General features: G+C 63.3%; 1 protein-coding gene across 5 annotated transcripts; it reads right to left on the bottom strand.

Moving 5' to 3' along the window:
- Positions 1-52: 52 nt before the first annotated feature.
- Positions 53-20,011, bottom strand: BCAN (brevican). 5 transcript variants are annotated; one of them, XM_080368871.1, is made up of 15 exons: positions 16,952-20,011; positions 11,396-11,488; positions 10,868-11,260; positions 10,216-10,390; positions 9,995-10,122; positions 8,678-8,971; positions 6,879-7,136; positions 5,961-6,149; positions 5,343-5,789; positions 3,078-3,185; positions 2,756-2,914; positions 1,258-1,340; positions 788-932; positions 368-550; positions 53-283 (listed from the first exon to the last, which is right to left on the bottom strand). In XM_080368871.1, exons 2-15 carry the CDS (start codon positions 11,478-11,480, stop codon positions 258-260), a joined length of 2,673 nt encoding a protein of 890 aa, XP_080224997.1. In that variant the 5' UTR covers positions 11,481-11,488; positions 16,952-20,011; the 3' UTR covers positions 53-257. The 5 variants fall into 5 exon arrangements, with proteins under 5 accessions (XP_080224997.1, XP_080224996.1, XP_080224998.1 ...); XM_080368870.1 differs by lacking the exon at positions 16,952-20,011 and adding an exon at positions 14,869-16,910; XM_080368872.1 differs by lacking the exons at positions 6,879-7,136; positions 16,952-20,011 and adding an exon at positions 14,869-16,911.
- Between the last annotated feature and the right edge of the window lie 914 nt (positions 20,012-20,925).

The following is a 20,925-nucleotide window of genomic DNA, read 5'->3' as shown; positions in this document are numbered from 1 at the left end:
CCGCCTTGATTTCGATTCTGTTGTGACTCCAGGAACAAAACAGCCCTTGTGCTACATTTCGGGTGGTTGTCGGTTCCTTTCCAGGGGATCTTTAGTTATTAGGATTTCTTTGTACAGATATAAAACAAACAAGGAGGCAGACACCATACAGTGAGGTTTCACGCCACGCCGGGGTCCACGCTGGAGTCCCAGTGCTGTCCCCATCCGCACCGGCTCCAGGACCCGGGGAGGTGGTGGCTTCTGCCCAGGGGACTCGCTCAGTCATGGGGGTGCTGAACCAGGCCTGGAGGGGGGACACGAGAAGCCCCAGGTGAAGGGAAAGCCCTAAAGGCAGGTGAGGGGGAGCTGGGGGGAGCCCCGCGCTCACCAGGGCGGCAGGTTAGCTGGGGCAGTTCCCACGTCCCATCCTCCTGGCACCGGATGATGGGTGAGCGGCGCTGGACGAAGCCGCGGCGGCACTGGTACCGCGTGATGGAGCCGATCTCGTAGCGCTGCTTTGGTTTGCCGAAGGCGCGAGCGTTGGTGACGGAGGGGGGTGGCCCACACTGCACTGGGGGGGGGGGGAAGAGGGCAAGGGGGTGTTGCAGCCAGCCGGGGGGGGGCACCCCCAAACTGAAGCAAACTACCCCCCTGATAAACCCTGAACAAGCTGAAGGTCCCCCCCACAGGACCCGTTTCCCCACTGTGGGGATGGTGGGGTACCCCCACTTTGAGGTCATGGAGGGGTGTAGCCCCCCTGCCTGGGGCGGGGGGGCAGGGCTGATGCGGGGGGGGGGGCACGGCTTACCCAGCCCCATTTTGCAGGTGTAGGAGAGGTGGTAGTTGCAGGGCACGTCGCTCCACTGGCCCCCGTCGTGCCACACGATGACCACGCAGTTCTCCCCGGAGAGAAAGTAGCTGTCGGGCTGCCCGTGGTGCCAGTTCTCGTAGAGCTGGGGGGACAGGTGGGATGGGGTGCACAGGGCACCCCAGCCCACCCTTTAAGCCAGGCAGGGTGGGGGGGCACACCAGCATGCACCCATCCGCAGCCTCCTGGCCGTGACCCCCCCATCAGGAATGGGGTCCCACCTCCATGCCCCTTAGCATGGCCTTGGGACCCCAAACCCTGGGGTCTGGCTCAGCGCTGGCACCCCTAAGGATGCTCAGACCCATCCCGCCGGCATGTTCCCAGGTGATGGAGAAGGATCACGAGGTGTCTGGCAGAGGGGGGGTGTCTTCTCCTTGGGGGGGCACACGAGGGCTGGCAGCCCGACTTACCAAAGGGCTCCCATCGGACCACTGGAAATCCCCCTCGATGGTCCGGTCGTTCAAGCCGATCCACTGGTACTCCCTGTACTGGTCTGGGGGGGCAGGGGAGTGTTGGGGGTGGGGGGCACAGCCAGGCCCTCCAACACTGCCTGTCAGGAGGGGGCTCAAGGCAACTGGAGGCTGAATTCGGGGAGGTTGGGGGTGAGTGCGGGGAGGTGGGGGTGTCCCCATCTGGGGGTGCAGGGAGGTTCTGGGGACCAGGGGTCACAGCGGGAGCCCCCACCCTGCACCCCCGGGGAGCGGCGGAACGGGGCTGGCCGGGAGAGGGCGGCAGAGCCCTGTGTCCCCACAGCCCTGCCTGTCCCTGCCTGTCCCTGCCTGCCCCTGCCTGTCCCTGCAGGTCCCTGCCTGCCCCTGCCCATCCCTGCCTGTCCCTGCCTGTCCCTGCCTGCCCCTGCCTGTCCCTGCAGGTCCCTGCCTGTCCTTGCAGGTCCCTGCCTGTTCCTACTTGGCCCTGCCTGGCCCTGCAGGTCCCTGACTGTTCCTACCTGTTCCTGCCTGTTCCTGCCTGCCCCTGCCTGCCCCTGCCTGGCCCTGCAGGTCCCTGCCTGTCCCTGCCTGTCCCTGCAGGTCCCTGACTGTTCCTACCTGTTCCTGCCTGCCCCTGCCTGACCCTGCAGGTCCCTGCCTGTCCCTGCCTGTCCCTGCAGGTCCCTGACTGTTCCTGCCTGGTCCTGCCAGTTCCTGCCTGGCCCTGCAGGTGTCTGCCTGTCCCTGCCTGTTCCTGCCTGTCCCTGCCTGTCCGTCACCCTCACATCCCTCCAAGCCTCTTCGCTCTCTGCCCGGTCCCCACCGCCGTTGTCCCCTGCTCTGCCTCACTCTGCATTCCCCACCCCACCCCCCGCCCCTCCGCCCACATCTGTTTCAGGCAGGTTGTGGCTTTGCCTTCAAATTTATTTGCACGTGTCCAACCCTCTGCCAGGTCCGTCCACCCATCATGGATCTATCTGTCTGCTCCCATGTCTATCCATGTATCCATCCGCCTGCTCCTGCGTCTATCTGTGTAGCTATCCACCTGCTCCCGTGTCTATCCATGCATCTATCCATCTTCTTTTGTGTCTATCCATGTATCTACCCACCTTCTCCCATGTCTATGTATCTATCTACCTGCTCCCATGTCTATCCATGTATCTACCTGCCATTGTCCATCTACATGTCCATCCATCCATCCTCCCTCAGCCCAGTGATCCTGCTCTCTGTCACGTTTCCCCTACCTCTCACTAGCCAAGTGGCCAGTGGGCATCTAACCACGCTTTGGTCAGCCCATCGTATCTATTTCCTTGATTCTTTGCTTTCTTTGCCTTCCCTCGACTGTGCCTGCCTCCACCTCAGCACAGCGGGGCAGGGCTCAGAGTTTAAAACTCAAAGCCCAGCTCCGAGGGATGCTGAGGGTCCCCTGGGCAGAGGGCTGGGGGTTGGGGAGGGGGGATGCAGCAATGTCACTTACCGTTGATGAAGTCCTGCTCTTCGGGCGTCAGGATGGTGGCCAGGTGTCCCCCGTAATGCCTGCACTGGCCCTCCGCATCCTCCCAGCTTCTCCGGGTGGAGAAGTGCTTGTAGCAGGCTCCCTGGAAGCTGTCCCAGCCGGGGCTGCACTTCTCCAGCGCTGAGCCACAGCGGGGAGCGAGGAGGGAGAGAGGAGAGGGTCAAGGGGAGGGAGCCCAGCTCACCAGCCCAACCCCAAAACCTCATTTCCCCACATTTATGTCTCCTGGGCCGAGGCTGCAGCGGGGACTCGGCAGGGGCCGCGGTGGGACTTGGGGACTCACGTCTTTCACAGCTGCTGCCTCCGTAGCCGGGCAGGCACAGGCAGGCGAGGCGGGCGCCGTCCTCCGTGCAGGTCCCTCCGTTCAGGCAGGGGTTGGGGATGCAGCCACCTGCAAGGCACACGCAGCCTTCCTCACCTCGGAGCTGGGGACATCGTTAGTGCCCAGCATCGTTAAAACCTCCTCTCTGTGCTGAGGAGCCCCATAGCGATCAGGTCGCTGATCTGACCACTGAAGGCACCAAGTCTGGGGCAGGAGAAGGACTCGGTGGGGCACACGGTGACATGGCCAGAGCCGTCCCGTCTGCCCTTGGTCTATGGGATGCACACAGCTCCACCGCCCTGGCCCAGAGCTGGCGAGACCTGGGGCTTTGGCCTTCCCCCAGGGCACGGGGACATGAGCTGGATGCTCTTGCCCTCCGCATCAGTGGGCTCGCTGCCGTGCCAGCCCCTGGCCTGCTCCTGCCACCCGGAGACGGCTCCTGCTGTCCCCTGGCATGATGAAGCAAATGTGTTTTAGGAGGGGAACGTGCAAAGGACAAACCCTTCAGCACATCCCAGCCGCACGTCCTCAGCCTGGCAGCAAGGTGAGCCTCGCGCCTGTCCCTCTCTTGTCACCTTCAGCCTGGCCAGGGCTGATAACTCAGCCGGAGCCGTCCCCAACCCGCACATCTCCATCAGCCCGTTACGGTCATTAAGGTGCCCGGAGCACATCGTGTGCTCCCAGCCCTGGCTCAAGAGTGTGATTAAGGGCTGCCGCCAGCGCTGGCGGAGTGGAGATGGAAAGTCCTTGACACCCTCCAGCCTAACGATGCCCCATTTCATGGTCCTTGGCTTGGTGGGGCTGTGCCAAGGACAACGCTGCCATCCTCACCCATCCCCGTGCACCACCACCTCCCAGCAAGGTGCCGGCGGGGCACTCGGGACATCCAGCTCACCCCCAGCAGACCGAGGCATGGAGCGGGATGAGCTATTTAGGGCTCTCCCACCACACAAACGGCACTTTCTGAGCATCGCTCCTGGCCAGGGCAAAGGCAGCTGCCCCGTGATCCGGCCACCCGCCACGGAGCATCCTCGGCGCCACGGCACTGCCAGGCCAAGGGGAGCAGAGACCCCGTGCAGTCCGCTCGGTGCAGGGAGCTGGGAGGGCAGAGGGGCAAGGGCTTGGCTGCTGTAAGAGGCACCGGAGCTGGGAGCATCCCAGCGTGGGCGCTGGGGGGTGGGTGACACCCGCTTGTGGCGGTTTGTGCACCCACAGCCCGCCTGTCTCAGTCCCCATGTGGGGGGAGCGGGGCTGGGCCGGGGGGGGGGTCTGCGCTCCTTGGGTGGGGCACAGCAATTTTGGGGCACTTGGCCATCAAGGACTGCATGAGGCGGCTGCTCTTGGCGGGGTTCTGAACCCCATGTCCCATGGGTGCCCCCCCCAGCTCCGGGGGGTAGGAAGCCCCCCCCCCTCCCTGGCTCACACCACTCAGCCCTTGTCCCTCCACCTGGGGCAGCACGGGGGGAGCCATCCCCGGAGGGGCCACACGGAGGATGCAAAGCAGCCGCATCCCACCCACCCCCTTGACACAGGGTCCCAGCCACCCCGCTCCCGGGGGACACGACGCAGGTTTGTGGGGGCCGGGGGATTAGTTCGTCAGTGGGGGAGGCACGTGGGCGGGCAGCGAGGCAGCAGGCGCAAGGACGAAGGGAAGAGCTAGCCGAGATGCTTGTTCTAGAAAGCTTTTAATTCCCTTTATTAGTATCACTGTTAGTCAGAGTAGGGTTTGGGGCCTTCTTTAGATTTTCTTTTTTGTTGGTGGTTTTTTTTTTTGGTTTTTTTGTTTTTTGTTTTTTCATGGAAACAGTCATTAAAACACTTCACAGAAGTAGAAGAGATTTAAGTGCATGCGGAGCTCGGACCAATTTGTTTGACAAATATGTGCTTCTCCGGACCTGTAACCTTCCCTTACCCAGCTGAGGAGGATGGAGAGAGAGAGGAGAGACAGACGGACGGACGGACGGACAGAGGGAAACGCAGCGTGAAGGAAAGGTCTTGGCTTTCTCTAGTGCCACAGAGCAGCCAGGAGGGCTGCCCCGAGGGCAAGGGTGGCACGGCGGGGACCCCCGGCCGAGCGGCTGCCCGCCCCGACACTGGCCCGCTCGGTGGGGAGGGCAGGCAGGGGAGCGGCCGTGCTGGGGGCTGGGTCCCCCGATGGGGTCCCAGCCAGGGTCACCCCGGAACCGCTGGTACGGGGAGAGGTGAGGCCATCCCTGCGGGTCCCACCTGGTTCTCCGGGAACGGCTGCAAGGAAACCCTCCACGGTTGCAACGGAGGGAGCGGGTTGCCCTTCCTCCACTTCCTCCTCCTCCTCCTCTTCTGACGATGCAGTGGGCATCACGCTGTCAGTACCGGGGGGTCGTGGCACAGCATCCTCGCCTCCCGTGGCCGGCACGCTGCTGCTGCCAGGCACTTCCTCGTGCCACGGTGTGACCGCTGTTGCCTCTGCCACGGGGATAGTGCTCCCGTCCCCCGGGGCCGCAGGCGAGGGGAGCCACAGGGCCCCCGACTGCTCCTCTCCCTCCTCCTGCGGCTGCAAGGGTGCGGGGGGCAGTGGGGACACCCCAAGGCTTTCGACCACATCTCCCGAGAGCTCAGCATCCTCAGCGGTGGGGGTGCTCACCCCACCGGACTCGTGGCCGTTGCGGGGGATCCCACCAGGTTCTTGGCTATCTGTCGAGGTGGCAGAAGTGGCACTGATCGGCAACGTCACCCGGTGCCCAGGTGCGCCGGGGCTGGCAGTGTGGGCTGGGCGCCCCACAGCATCCTGGGGCCGGTCGGGGTGACGCGTGGGGGCAGTGGGCTTGGGCGGCTGGGAAGACCCTTCGGAAGGTTCTGCATCACCTGCTGTGGCCCCCGATGGGGACGGGGCACCGCTGGGTCCCTCTGCACCCGCCTGGGGGGACATGGAGGGTGTCTGTGTGCCAGCAGCTCCATCCGGCTCCGTGGGCTGGCTGGGGTCTTGCCCTCTGCCGGGGGTCTCCGCCGATGTGCTGCCAGGGTCCCTGCCCAGCGCTGCTCCCTGTTCCTCCTCTGCAAAGGGCAAGGCAGAAAGGCGGTGAGACACCGGCACCGGGGAGCCAGCCAGACCGCGGGGCACCGGCACCGGCATCGCCCGCCAGCGCTGCAGATCCTGCCCACGGTGGGCAGAGCTGGGGGCAGGGTGGTGACGCCAGCGCAAAGATGCCCAGGGAGACAAAAATGACCCTGAGCCTGCGTGACATTGTCCCCGCTGAATCGGCACGGCAGACTGAGCTCTGGCTCGGCCACTGCCAAGCCCAGCCCTGGCACAAGCTTCCCTGTGGCAGGGCCCACGCTCAGCCCCTCGCTGCCGCGTCTGGCCTCCTCTCCCTGCGGCCACCATCTCCCTGCTCCAGCTTTTTACACGGCTAAACCACGGTCCGGCGCTGACCCTGCATGCTGGACCCCGGCCAAGGGAGGGACAGGCAGATGTCCCCACGCCAGGGACTTGTGCACAACCCTACACCAAGACACCGGTGCCCTGGCCATGGGTGCTCCGGGACGGGGATGGCTGGGGTGACCCGAGCACCCATGGGTGCCTCTGACCTCTCCTTGCCATCCTGGCACCTCCATCCCTGCTGCTCTTCTCTGCACCCCGAACCCTGGCACTGGCTGCTTGGCTTGTCCCCAGCTGTCCCTGCCACCACAGGGGCTGGGCTCCCCAGTTTTGCAGCACAGCTAAGTGGGACGCCTGGCTGGGGGACGGCCGGGGCCGTGGGGAAGGGGGACGCAGTGGGTGACCTGAGGACACGGAGGTATCTAGCGGGGGGTGCTGGGCCCCTGGCCCTGGTGCGTCTTCGGGGGACGGGCTCGGCTTTTCCAGCTCAGGGTCCTTAAAGAAAGGGACGGCGTATATAGCCCCTCGCGACTCAATCTCCACTTGCGCTTTGGGCAGCTGCAGCTCCTCCAGCTTTTCTGCCACTGTAACAATCTCCTGGAGGCCCTCGGGCTCTCGGGCTCCGTATTTTCCTGCAGCCTCAGGGAAAGAGTTTGTCCCTTCTGTGGGCAGAAAGAAAGTGGGATATTACCGCCCTGGCCTGGCCCCGTGGCAGGCAGAGATGCCCTCGCCCCGGCGTGGGGCTGGAGCCCTGGGGACAGCCTGGCACCCGGGCGGGGACCCAGCTCTCCTCGACCTCTTCTTTCCCCTCTAGCAGGGTCAGCACAGGGCAGGATCGGGCCCTCCCCAGGCGCTGCGGGCTGTGGGGCTTGGCAGCAGGCAGCAGGGTCAGACCCTGAGCCCTGTTTCCCCGAGGCGATGCTGATTTACACCACTTGCGCTGGCCCCAGAGCCGTGCTCCAGTCCAGCTCCCCCCACAGCTGCTGGGCCAAGGCTGGTGGCTTCGGCAGGCGGCCAGGCAGCGCCGAATTTTACACTTGCAGCATTTTCTGCTCATCCCTGCCCTTCCCGACAGCAGCTGTCCCTTCTTCTCCTCCTCCCCCTCCAGCAAACCCTAAACCTCAATGCACGCTGGCACCCCCACCCTGGGGGGTCCTTCTCCACACCCCCATCCCCATCTCAGGGAGTACAGACGTGCGTGGGGAGTTAGTAGGTTACAGGGGTGGCGGCTTCATGGGACGGGTCCATCCTGCCTAACCCATGGGTTTCCCTGCCAAGAGGTGGGGAAACTGAGGCACAGAGATGCGTGGCATCCAGTCGATCCAGGGGAGAGCCTCCCCACCCCACCAGCCCCCGAGGGGATGCACAGAGATATGGGACCAGGGGATGCACAGAGATGTGGGACCAGGAAGGAGGAACAGATGGGTTGCTCTTCCTCCCTCCCTGCCCGTTATCCCTGCCACTCTCCATCCTTGCTCATCACCTCCTGGCTTATCGCTCACGGCCACCAGCGTGCAGGGCACCCCAGCAGCTCAGCGCCGCTGCCCGCGGGTCTCGGGTCCTTGTCACCGCTGGGACATATTGCCCACCACCAGCCTCGCAGGCTGCCTCCAGCAGCTCGCAGGGACCCAGCAATGCCTCCCTGGCCGGCATGAACCATCCCGGAGCCATGCCCACGCAGCTCACATAGACCAACAGTGCCACGCAGGACATCCCTGTTCTGTCGCGATAGATCGGTGTGCAGTACTGAGGACGTGCAGGGCATCCCTACTCTGTCACGATATATCAGCATGCACTATTGAGACCATGCAGAGCATCTCTCCTCTATCACAATCTATCGGCATGCAATATCAGGACCATGCAGGTTATCACTCCCCTGTCACGATATAGTGGCACGCAACATGGAGACCATGCAAAGCATCCCTAACCTGTTATAGCAGGCTGATGTGCACGACTGAGACAAATCACCCCTGCTCTATTGCAATATCACGGTGCATGGCATGGAGAGCACGCGGGGATCCCGATGCGATCCCAAGCCTGCAGGACCTCCCAGCTCTGCTGCACCCCACGCGCAGCGCATGGGTGGGCTGGAGCTGGCACCCTGCACCCACCGGGCACCCAGACCCCTGCCCGGAGGCTTCCCAAAACCTCACGCTGGTCCCTGCCTGGGAGCACCCATGGGGCTGGGGGTGCCCCTCTTTACCTCGGAAACAGTATGCATCGTATCTGCTCTGGGCATCGGGGAATCCCGTCTGGTTGCGGAAGAGGAAGATGGTTTTGACGCCCGGCAAAGCCCCACCGCAGCGTTCCCGGGGGGTGACGATGGGGTAGCGGACGCTGCCATCGGCCAGCCAGCCAGGGCTGCAGGCGTCCAGCCCCGCGCTCCAAGCGGCGTAGAGCTGCCCCGTGCTCGCCAGCTCCGTGCCCAGTGCCCGGCAGCGCGCCGCCGCCTCCTCCAGCGTGAATTTGTCTGGGGCTGTCTCCAAAAAGATCTCCCCTGCGAAGAGAGGAAGGAGACAGGCATCAGAGCTGGGGAGGGGGGCATGGGCTCAGGGAGCCCCCTCGCCTCCTCCACTCTCTGCACGACCCCAGGAGCTGGCTTGGAGTTGGAGACCTCCAGCATGGTCCTCACAAGGAGAACTGGGGGCTGGAGGGCCCTACCTGCATCCCTGCCTGCATCCCTGCCTGCCTCCGGTCTCCTGGCACATGCACACAACAACAGCAGTGTGGGCACGGCTGCAGCCCCCGTGCCACGCTGGGTACCTGCCCTCGCTGACGGAGCTGAGACTTTAAAGCATCCATGAAAAGGACTGTAGAGGAGCAACTCGGTGCCCTGCACAGCGCAATCCACATACTGGATATTTCTAAAGGGACCTACAAGCCCAGCAGACCCTGTGGTGGCGTTTCATGCTGAGAAGGGATGGAGACCACTATCCCAAGGCACGCTGCGTGCCAGCCCCCGTCACCGCACTGGTGTCCCCATCCCAGCGCCTGTCGCCCCACGCACCAACGACTGCACCGCATCCCTGCCTGGCATCACCCCAACCAATCCCACAGCAGCCGTTGGAGGGGGACCCCCATCAGGGCCCGCAGGAGGGACCAGCCACCCCGCACACAGCCAGCCAGGCAGGATGCAGGACATGCAGCACCCCAGTGCATGCAAAACGCAGTGTCGGCTTGCCCGAACCCCAAAACACCACGCAGCGCAGTACCCACGGCACACTGCCAGCCTGGCTGAGCACCCTCCAGCCCTGAGGCCACGGATGGACACCGGCTGGTGGGCAGGACAATCCTGCATCCCGCAAAACCAAACGAGAGACGCTTTGGAAAGCAGCGCGGCAAGCCCCTGCGCTTGCATGCATCAAAGTGCCCAAAGTTTTGCAGAGCTCAGAGGTTCCGGAGCCAACGCCTGCAGCTCAGAGCAGCTTTTGCACTTGGGTTTTACAGCGGGTTATGGGGGCGAGTTAGAGCAGCCACTGAAGCGGGGGAGGGCACACAGGGCTGGTGGCACCGCAGGTACCTGGGAGGTCCTCGGCGTAGCAGTACACATCGTACATGTCCTCTGGGTCCACCACCCCGTAATTCCTCACCCCGGGGAAGCCATTCATATCTCCGTAACAGGCCTCACGGGGTGTGTGGATGGGGTACCTGGGGCAGGAAAGCAGAGGGGAGGGCTGGTGACTCGCGGGAGGATGGAGAGGGAGGCAACGGGCACGATGCCCACGCAGTGGTGGTGCCCACCTGACGGTCTGGTCAGCAATCCAGCCAGCATCACACTGCTCGTAGCCGCCGAGGTAGGCAGCGTACAGCTGCTCGGGGGTGGCAATGTGGGCGCCGATCCTGGCACAAGCTTCCTGCGCCTCGGCGAAGGTGTAAGCGTAGCGCATGGAGCCCTCCCGGTAATGAAACACCACCCCTGTGGGGAGGGACATGGGCGTGGGCGAGGGGCTTCGCGGCAGCCCCCACCCACAAGGGTGCACCTGCACCTGGGTGCACCATTGCAGCAGCCCCCACTGCATGGGTGCATCTGCACCATTGCAGCAGCCCCCCAACCACACACGTGCATCCGCATCTGCGTGCACCATTGCAGCAACCTCCCACTGCATGGGTGCATCTGCACTCAGGTGCACCACTGCAGCAGGGGCCATGTGTGTTGTCCCCCCTGCATGGGTGCAGATGCACCTTTGCAGCAGCCCCCCACCCAGACGGGTGTATCTGCACCTGGGTGAACCATTGCAGCAGCGCAGCCCCCACTGCACCCAGGTACACCTTTACAGCAACCTCCCACTGCATGGGTGCATCTGCATCCAGGTGTAGGAGGGAGTTGCTGAGCCAGCAGAGGACACCTGGGTGCCCCCCACCCCGATTCCCACCGCTCCCCACCTTGAGGTACCTTTGACTTTGACGTCGAGGATGTCATGGCCGTCCTCGATGCCGTGCTGCACGTCGCAGCGGTAGATCCCCGAGTCATTGGGCCGCAGCTCGGTGAGCAGCAGGGAGGCGTTGGTGTAGCGCTGGTGGAAGATGGGCAGGGAGGCGCGGAGGCGATAGTCCTCGCTCACCTTCACCCTGTCCCCCCGAGCTACCAAGATCTCCACCTCCCTGCCTTCAGAGATGAAGGTCCACTTGACCCGGGGGGTTCCCAGGACTGCGCGGCGGCCGGCAGTGCCGGCGGTGGGCTGGGGGCCGAGGTAGGTGATGAGGCAGGGGATGGTGATGTCGCCTGCCAGCACGGCATCCAGAACTGGGTGGCGTGGGATGGAGACCTGCAGCGCCTTGAGGTCCTCTGGGTGAGAGAAGAGAGGAACCATGAGCAGGACCAGCATGGGGTGTTCATCCCCGCCCCCCGCCCCGGGACCCCTGCCACAGTGCACCCACAGGGCAGGGAGCAGTGCATGATGCCGTGATGATGCCGCGTTACCTGTGCCATCTCCAGGGCCAAACACCTCCGGGACCACCGTGGGGATAAACACCCAGAGCAGCAGCAGCGGGAGGGCTGCGGCCATCCTCTGCCCTGCAAAGGGAGGAAGAAAAGCCACCAGCTGTGCTTCAGATCCAAAGACTCATCAAAAACCTGAGTTTTGTCCCTTTGCTGCATGAGGAGGAGGGGTCCAGGAGAGACCCCAGCCCACGCGTGTGGGGATGGGGTGGTGGGGCACAGAGGGAGAGCCTGGCACCGACACGGCCACAGGGCAACCTGGACTTTGGATGGTGGAAAGGAGAGGGAAGAGAAGAAAATGTGCCCTGCTTAACAGGAGGAAGGAGACATCATGACCAACCAGGACCATTGGCTGGGCGCCACTGGGTCCCCATCCAGCCCCACCAGTCTTCCCAGGGAGGTGGGTCCTCTGGAGACAGCAGATCCCAGCCTGGCCCTGACAGGGCGGAAAGTCTGAGCCCAGAGCCTGGCCCTGGCCAGCAGGGAGGCGATGCCAGACCGGGGGCTGCGCCATCACCGTCAAAAACCTCCGCAAGATTGTGCTGGGTTTTTTTAATAGCTGGTGTTCAGCAGGGAAGAAGCAGCGAACAGGCTGGGGAGGCGAGCGTGCAAGCAGGGCGTGCGTGTGCGCGCTCGTGCTCCTGCATGCGTGTTGCAGCCTGCACACGTGCAGGCGTGCACATGCCTGTGCGTGAGCTCGTGCACGTGCGGGGGGACAGGGACGGGGTGTGTAGAGGGGGTTGAGGTCAGCGAGCTGCCGGGGGGATGGCTGAGGGCACACAAAGCATGGGGCAGAGGGGGGAGGGAAGGAGCAGGAGGGGTTCTCTTTGCCATTCAGCTCACGCCAGAGGTTCCCCGCGCGCAGGCTGGGAAAACTGGGACCAAGCAAAGCAGCCATTATGTCCCCGGCCTCTCCCAAGGCTGCCTGGCACAAAGGGCTCTCGCCAGAGGGCTGGGGACCGGCGCTGAAAGGAGAGCCCAGTGGCTAGTACTGCTGTCCCCAGCCCTCCGTGGGGAGCAGCACAAGGGGCTGCTGGGGACACTGGGCATGTCCTGGAGGGGGTCCAGCTGCCCACAGCCTCCTGCAGACATCTGGACAGGAGGCTGATGCTGGGGATGAGGGGAGATGCCCCTGCATGGTGTAGGGGAGCACAGCCCCCATGGTACCCCCTCTGCAGAGGTTCCTCAGGGGGCTGGGGGGTTTCCTCAGCCCCCCTGTACCGGGGATGCACCATAAGGTTCCCCGGGCCGGGAGCGCAGCAAGTCGGCGACTCGGAGCAGCTTTTGAATTTATGAGCTCTTTGTGCTGCATTGATTTCGGCAGCCACAGAAGCGGATTTGGCACCTTCACAGCACTCCCTGGGCCAGGTTGCTGGCTGCCAGGGCCAGCCAGCCTGATGGGAGGCTGTCCCCATCGCCTGCCTCCCTCTGCGAACGGTCCTCCCTGAGCTTGCCCGTGGGACCAATGCACCAGGGCAAGGCTGTGAATACAGACAGCCCCCAGCCCTTGCACCCACGGCCCCTGGCCCCATGAATGTACAGCCCCAAGCACCACGGGCATGCAACCCCTGCCCCCACGCACCAGGGACCTATGTCCCCTAGCACCATGCACCATGGGTGTACGGCCCCTAGCACCATGCACCATGCATGCACGGCCCCTGGCACCATGCACCATGCATGCACGGCCCCTGGCACCATGCATTATGCACACACAGCCCCTGGCACCCAGCACCATGGGCATACAGCCCCGAGCTCCATGCACCATGAATGTACAGCCCCTGACACCAAGCACCATGCATGCACAGCCCCTAGATCCATGCACTGTAGACATACAGCCCCGAGCTCCATGCACCATGCATGCACAGCCCCTAGCACCAAGCACCATGGGCATACAGCTCCTAGCACCATGCGTGCATGGCCCCTAGCTCCATGCACCATGCATGCACAGCCCCTAGCACCAAGCACCATGGGCATATGGCTCCTAGCACCATGCATGCATGGCCCCTAGCTCCATGCACCATGCATGCATGGCCCCTAGCACCAAGCACCATGGGCATACAGACCCTAGCTTCATGCACCATGCATGCATGGCCCCTAGCTCCATGCACCATGCATGCACAGCCCCTGGCACCAAGCACCATGGGCGTACAGCCCCTAGCTCCATGCATCCACAGATGTACAGCCCCTAGCACCATCACCATCATGTGGCCATAGACCATCATGTGCCCACCATGGACCACCCCTTTCCCAGCAGCTCAGCAGGGGCAGCCAAAGCCCCATCTCCCAGGTCAGGGCCAGCGGTGCCAGAGCCAAGCCAGGGCTTTTCTCTGCATGGGCCAGATCATTTGAATTCAGCCCCACAGCTCTGGAGCGAGGCACAAAACCCTCCCGCTCGGTTGCCCATGGCCAGGGTCCAGCGCGGGGGGGTGGCTGCCGTCCCCCTGGGCAGCCAAGCGCAGAAGACTTTTGTCGCGGGTGCCTTTTCTTACCGTTCCCAAGGCACCGCGGTGGCGTGAGCAGCAGCCATGAAGCCCCAGGGAGGCAATTCTAGTGCTAAAACTCGGCAGGAATGGGCCAAACTGGGGTGAGCAGGTGTCTGCCCCCATCCCATGCCTATCCCTGGCACCGGGAATGGGATGCAGAGAGAGTTAAATCCAGTTTCACCCTGCCCATGGGCGATGCCCTGAGATCCTGGAGTCCTGTGATGGCAGGAGACTCTTGGACCATGTTTGGAGTTGGAATTTTGGTTGGTTTTTGGGGTTTTTTTTCCTGGAAAAGTTTTCAGCCCACACCCTGTGAAGGAAAAGCTGGGAGCAGGACTAGAGAAAGGCAGACAAAAAGGTCAGCGGGGGGGATGGCAGCAGCTCAAGGGGCTCCGTTATCTCCGAGACCTCGGAGCTCTGGAGCTGCTGGGGACAGACCAAGGCGCAGGCACGCGGGCGAGCGGTGCGGCCGTCTAACCTCCATTTCCATGGGAAACTAGGTGGAAAATGGAGCCGAAGTCTATTTTGGGACAGGAGTCATCTTCTGTTCTCCCCTGAGCTCAGCCCCGCTTTCCGAGGCAGCTCCTTGAACACGGGGCCGAGGTGATTTGGGGCTGCAGCACCTGGACCAGGGTGAAAGGCAGGAGATGCTGCAAGGGGATGGCCGAGGGTCGGATCCCTTCCATTTCTGGCGAGGGGCTTTCTCCTCCCCAGCCCCCTCGTCCCCTCCACGTGATGGTTGCTCATCCCGGCTCACAAGGTGCCCTGCCAGCCCGCAGCGAGCCGGAGGGGGGGCAGGCAGTGGAGCGGTGGCTTTCCAGGGATGCTCAGCTGCAGAATGAGTCAGCAGCCACAGGCAGCGCCTGGCCCAGCTCCAGGCATGAGCAGGCAGCCCCATCCCCACTGGCAAAGGCCTTCGGACACCCCACCGCCACCCCCGGGATGTACCGACATCCCCACCTGTGCCCTCACCATCCCACACGTGGCTGCTGCAAACTCTCCTCTCTTGCTGCAAACTGGGGTCCGGGAGCCAGCCCCCACCCTGGATGTCCATGGGGTGCAGCTGTGCTCAGAGGGGTCCCCAGAGCGGGACGGTGCCGGGGGACACGCCAGCTCCCCTGGGAGCAGTTGATGCAGTGGGAAGCAGCCGGCAGCCTCTTGGCAGCAGCCGCTGGCAGAGCTTAAAAGGCCGGAAGCAGGTGGGGGGAATGGGGGGGTCCCTCCGGCTGCCGGAGCCACTCAGCCCCCCATCACAGCAGGGAGAAAGGGGTTCCTTGTTGCAGGGCTGGGATGTGGAGACGTGCACCCCCTCCCCGCAGCAGTGGGGCCGGGGGAGCCCAGGGAGGGTGCCTGGGGGGATACAGCCCCCCACAGAGAAGTGAGGGTGGGGGCAGACCCTGGAGGAACCCCCAGGGACATGTGAGCACATGCCGGGCAGGCATGTTGCACACCCACATGAAGGTTTGCACACCCATCCCTGCCTTTCCCGGCTCTGGGGCTCTGGTGGGGAAACTGAGGCATGAGGTGGGGACAGGAGAAATGGGGGGTGGAGCATGGGGGGGGTCCCCAGACCACCAGCAGCACTACCGCTCATGTGGGACCCGCTAAGTCGGGACTCCACAGCCCCTCTGCACGCTCACCAGTGGACTCACAGTTCCTCCCTCCCAGCACAGGATCACCCAGTCTCCCAGTTTCCCCAGTCTAAACCCATTCCCTGAAAAGCAGCCCTCAAGCATCCTGATCCCCCTCACGCTGCCGTGCGTGCACCCAGCAGCTGGAAAAGGCTCCAGGCTGGGGCAAAGGGAGTTTTTCCCACCCCTCCGGCAGCTGAAAGGAAGAGCAACAGGTCCTGGGTTGGACTGAGATGGGAAAAGTCAGCGGGATGGGAGAGGAGGTGGCTTCGGACAAAAAAGGTCCCCGGAGAAGATGCTCAAGGGCAGCCCCTTCATCCCGGGGACAAAATGCTCCGGCTGCGGGAGGGGGACTGCAGCAAACTACCCCAGCCCGGGGCACCCCACGGGGGCTCTGGGGTTCACACAGGGGCTGCTGGGCAGGGAAAAGCCGTGAAAATCCTGTAAAATGTTTCTATTTTCCCCCAGCCCCCCCTGTCCCCTGCAGCGGGACACTGGTAGAGCTGGGGGATGGAGCCAAGAGCCGGGGGAGGATGGGGAGATGCAGCGGAGCCCTGCAGCCACCCCAAACTGGGACAGGGCAGCTTTATCCCTGAAAACATCCCCATGGAATGGGAACAGGCAGGAGAGGGGGGAGCCGGACCCCTGCGCCTCTGTGCAAGCCTCTGCCCAGCCCTGTGCCTCAGTTTCCCTTTCCACTCCTAACCTGACTGCAACCTCCTTGGGACAAGGACCCAGCCGGAGGCTCTGCAGGATGGATGGGGAGGGCTCCCCCGTGATGGGACACCCCAGCCCCATGCTGGACCTCCGACCCCTCTGGCAGCTGTCCCCAAATGAGGTTTCCGTGGGAGCAGCTGCTCAAACAACCCCCAAAATCCCCCTTATCCCCAGCACCTTTGAGCCCGACTGCCAGCCGGGCAGCGGGACGGGCTGGGCTCCAAGCTGCAGTACCAGGCAGCAGCAAAGTCCTTTTTTCATCCAACTTAGCAAGAACCCCCCCCACTTCAGCCCCCACTCTGCCTCCAGCGCTGCAGAGTCAGCACCACTACAAGCTGATCCGCTAAAAAAAAAAAAAAAAAAAAAAAAAACCAACACCTAAAAACTTGCAGCGTGATGCTGTCCTCCCGGCGGGGTCGGTGACAAGGACAAACCTCCCCGTAGCAGGACCAGGGGGACCACCAGCTTTAAGCATCCACCGCTGCAGGGCAGGAGGATGCCCTGTGCCCCCCGTGCCTGTATCCCATGGGAAAAAGCTCTGGGCATCCCCACGCCGGCTCAGCTCTCCTCTTACTTTCCACCGGTGTGGAGGTGAAATGGGATATCGAGATGAAGAACGCAGTACGGCAGCATCGGCCGCCCGGCTGGACCACGCGTCGCCCCGTGGTTGACCATCGGCCAAACCCAACGCGTTCCCCGCATCCCACCTTGCTCCCTGCGTGGCGGCAGCCCCGCGGCGGCCCTTCTCCTGGGCGGTGGGGGGAAGAGCAGCGTGGAGGGGGGGTCCCCGCGACCCCCGGCTGGGGTTGAGCTGCGGGTTCTGCGGGGCAGTGCAGGCAGCGGTCGGCAGCAGGTTGGCAGGAGGGCTGGGGACGAGCTCCACCAGGCATAAGTGCAGGCACCAAGAAAAGAGGAGTCTTCTGTGTGTGTCTGTGTCCTCGTCTCTATTTTTTTTTTCTTCCTTCCCCTTTCCCTCCTCCTTTTATATTTATTCCTTCCCCTAATTAAGAAAAAAAAAAAAAATTATTACCGTGTTGGCAGCCGCTTCGTCCCTCCCCTTCCCTCCCTCCTGGCAGCTGGCAAACCCAGCACGAGATGCCGAGCGGAGGATGCTCAACCCGGGCACGTTATTTAACCCGATGCAGCAGAAGTGGAGGAGCAGCCGGCACTGGCTCCCCTAGACCCAGCCAGAGAAAGGGGTCCCCTCACCATGACCCCCACCCCCCCAGCATTTGAACACCCTTCGGGTGCTTATTTCTAATATTTGGCAGCTTCAGCTGGATGGGGAGGGGGCCACGGGCGGGGGTCCCAGTAGCCAGCGGAGGCTTTGTCATGCAAAATCCCCTTTGCCAGCAAGGCCATGGGTCCCCACGTGGGTAGAGGCACCGTCCGGGGGCTGGAGGGACCCTGGGGCTTTGCCAACCCCAAAAGGGTGGTGGGAGCAGCCAGACCCAACCTCACGGCACAGCACCCACAGCCAAGCTCGGTCCTGCGGAGAGCATGTGCCGTGCCTCAGTTTACCCACCTTGCATCCGTGTCACGGAGGGACCAAGATAATTAATGCATCTCTAGGCTTGGTGGCTTGCAGCTTGCTCCTGGAGAGATCTGTCAGGACCTGGGTGCCCTGGGCACCCAGTGGGGTGCAGCCTGCAGCTGGGGACCCTCATTTGCAGACCCAAGCCCCTTGGGAGAAGGGCAGCAGACATGAGCCAGCATCGCGGGGTGGGGGTGTCGGTGTTTAACCAGATCTCCCTCAAACTTTCTCTGGCACGGAGCATCCTCTGCCCGGGGGGGGCCAGCACGGAGCCTGCCAGATAATTGCTGGGGTGAGTTTGCAGAAAGCCGCAGCTCCTGAGCAGAATTAATCATTCGTCGCCCTGGGAAATAATTACGGGCAGCGGAGATGGTCTTGTTAGCAGTGCAGTCCAGCGGGCGATGCACGCCGCAACGCTCTGCAGCCGCATCATGGCCCAGGGGCTGGGCTGGACACCACGATGGGCCGGGGTGAAACCCACCGGCTGCCCCCCCATACCCAACCCATGAGGTCACATCCTGCACCCGGCGCTTTTGCGGCAAAAGGCTGAGGGCTGGGGGAAACGCAGAGTGCCTGCTCAGCAAGGAGCATCCCCCAGCCTAATTGGGAACAAATGTTTGCAGCCTGGCCGGGGTTTCCTTGCTGGCTCAGAGTAAATCTTCCAGGGCTGCTGCTCTCCCTGCCCCTTCCCAGGGCAGCTGCTCGTCCCTCCTGGCCGGCAGCATCGGTGGGGCAAAGCCCTCGGGACATCCAGCTCCTGGAAGGAGCAAGAGAGGAGCAAGGCGGCAGCAGGGCACAACCCCTATTAGACATCAGAGAATCCCCTTCCCTGCCTGCAGCCCCAGAGATGCCAGGGGCCACCCAGCCCTTCCCATTGCCCCGGGCCCAGCTCCAGCAGCTGAGGGCATGGGAAGGGGTCTGGCCCCATGGGGACCCCAACCAGCAGCTGCAGCCCCTGGCCCCAGGCAGTCCCCAGCTGTGTCCAGGCTGGAAGGGCCACAATGCCCAGCTGTGCTTCCTCCTCCTCCTCCTCCCTCCTCCAGCCCTGCTCGAAGTCACGTAGCAGTGCCTGCCACGCACCCAGTGCCAAGCTCGCTGGCACCCTGCTGGGCCCCCACCCTGGGGCGGCACGCACCACCAGGGGCTGGGGGGCTGTGGCACCCTCAAACCTGCTACCCCCTCAGACCTCTGCTGCTGCCAAACAGCCACTCCTGAGCACTCCGAGGGGATGGGGGGGACACACAGATGTCCCCATCCTGGGGGATCCTGACCCCAAGCATCCCCAAGGGACGTGGATGTCCCCACCCCAGGGGATTCTCACCCCAAGCATCCCCCAGGGACATGGATGTCCCCACCTTGGGTGGCTCCTGTCCCTGAGCATCCCCCAGGGACATGGATGTCCCCACCCCAGGGGGTCTGACCCCAAGCATCCCCCAGGGACATGGATGTCCCCACCTTGGGTGGCTCCTGTCCCTCAGCATCTCCCAGGGACATTGCTATCCCCACTCCAGGGTATTCTGACCCTGAGCATCCCACAGGGACACAGATGTCCCTACGCCAAGTGACTCCCAACCCAGAGCATCCCACAGAAGGAAGGGATACACAGATGCCCTCACCCTGGGGTGCCCCCCCAGCCCTGCCCCCAGCCTCCTGAGTCCTCCCCGGGCTGCGGGGTCCCACCGTCCCTGGTGCTGGCTGAAGGAGAGGGGAGTGGGCACAGGGAGAAAAGGCAAAGCAGAGGTATGAGGAGGAAGAGGGGAGCAAGGCCAGGGAGGAAGGAAACGCTCCCTCGGGCACTTCCCGGTGTAGCCGCAGGCACCGAGGGCCGCCTTGCGGCAGACACCAAAACTGGGGGCCAGCACCCTCAGACAGCACCCAACAGCATGAGGAAACTGGGAGCTGGTGGAAAAGCCCAGCAGTCAGGCAGCGGGACCAGCCAGCTCAGGATAGATGTGTTGTGGAAACGAGGAGGAGGAGGAGGATGAAGGCGCACGGCAAGGCTCCATCGCCCCACTGCCCAGAGCTCTGGGGACCTGGAGCTGAATTACCCGATCCCAGCGCTCCCTGTGCTGCTTAATGGCATTTCAATCCTGGCTGGAAGAGGCAAACCAGAGCTGGGACCAGGGAGCCAGACAGGATGTCTGGCCGGAGATGAGCTGGGAAGCCGATGCCTTCGGGGACCCCCAAGCCAGGGCATCCCCCCCTTCCCACCAGCCAGGCACCGAGACAGATGTGGCAGCACCCGGGAAAAAAAAAAAAAAACCAAAAAAAAAACACCCCCCTGTCATGCAAAGAGGGGCTGGGGTCCCTGTTATTGCTGCTCCCAGATGTGGGGGACGTGGGGATCCCACCAGCTCCCAGAGGGTGCAAGGCTGGAAGGAGCTCTGGGTGGCTCTGGGTGGCCTTTGCCAGCAGAGGGGACTGTTGCTTGCCTCTCCAGAGGAGCTGGCCTGGAGTCCATCCCATGGGACAACTCGGGAGGGGACATTTACTCTTTTCCTCCTCGCCCTGGTGAGGACAGAGCGGGGACCCTCCCGTGGGAAAACCACCATCTCTCCGGGAGTGGGAGGACCTGAAGAAAAAAGTGGCCACAATTCTCTCCCCAGATGCTGTTTTCCTGCCTCTTTTGTTCACGGAATCCTCCCCAGTTTCAATTTTTAAACCTCCTCCCCTTGCCAGCCCCGCTGCCTTCCCCCCCTAAATAAATGGAGGCAGGGAAGGCGGCGGGGGGGGGGGGGGGGGGGGGGGAGGGAGGGAGAAGTGAAAATAATAATAATAAAAAAAATCCTCACCCCCACATACTGCCCACAAAGCGATTCATAACCCCACCGTGACAGCTCGGCGGCGCGGGTGAAAGCTGTGAATGAAACCAAATGTTGAGCCGGCGCTTGCCAAATTTCGGAGGCTGCCGGCGAAACCGGCCGCAGGTCCCTGTTGGGCTCCCAGCTCTGCTGGGCGCATCCCCCGGCGCCCATCTGGAAAGCAAGGAGATCGCAGCTGGACACAGCTGGCTGCAGCACCCCGAGGCGGGGGGGTGGCGGGGATGATGCCCCTCCTGTCCCATGTGTCCCCCCGCCCCCCCTCGAGGTGGTTGTCCCTGTGCAAAGGGATGATGGAATGGCTGGATCCTGGGCACCAGTTCAGACG

Source organism: Falco punctatus (genome assembly GCF_963210335.1).
Source record: "Falco punctatus genome assembly, chromosome: 18".
Classification (NCBI taxonomy): Eukaryota; Metazoa; Chordata; class Aves; order Falconiformes; family Falconidae; genus Falco; species Falco punctatus.
The sequence above is the reverse complement of the archived record's forward strand: the minus strand, read 5'-3'. Positions and strand labels throughout refer to the sequence as shown.

Excerpts from the sequence above, each read along its gene's own strand:
- BCAN (XM_080368870.1), bottom strand. The coding sequence starts at position 14,950 with ATGGACATCCAGGGTGGGGGCTGGCTCCCGGACCCCAGTTTGCAGCAA. Across the intron at positions 10,391-10,867 it reads CCTCGACGTCAAAGTCAAAG|GGGTGGTGTTTCATTACCGG; the intron begins GTACCTCAAGGT and ends CCCTCCCCACAG. Across the intron at positions 551-787 it reads CACCTGCAAAATGGGGCTGG|TGCAGTGTGGGCCACCCCCC; the intron begins GTAAGCCGTGCC and ends CCCCCCCCCCAG.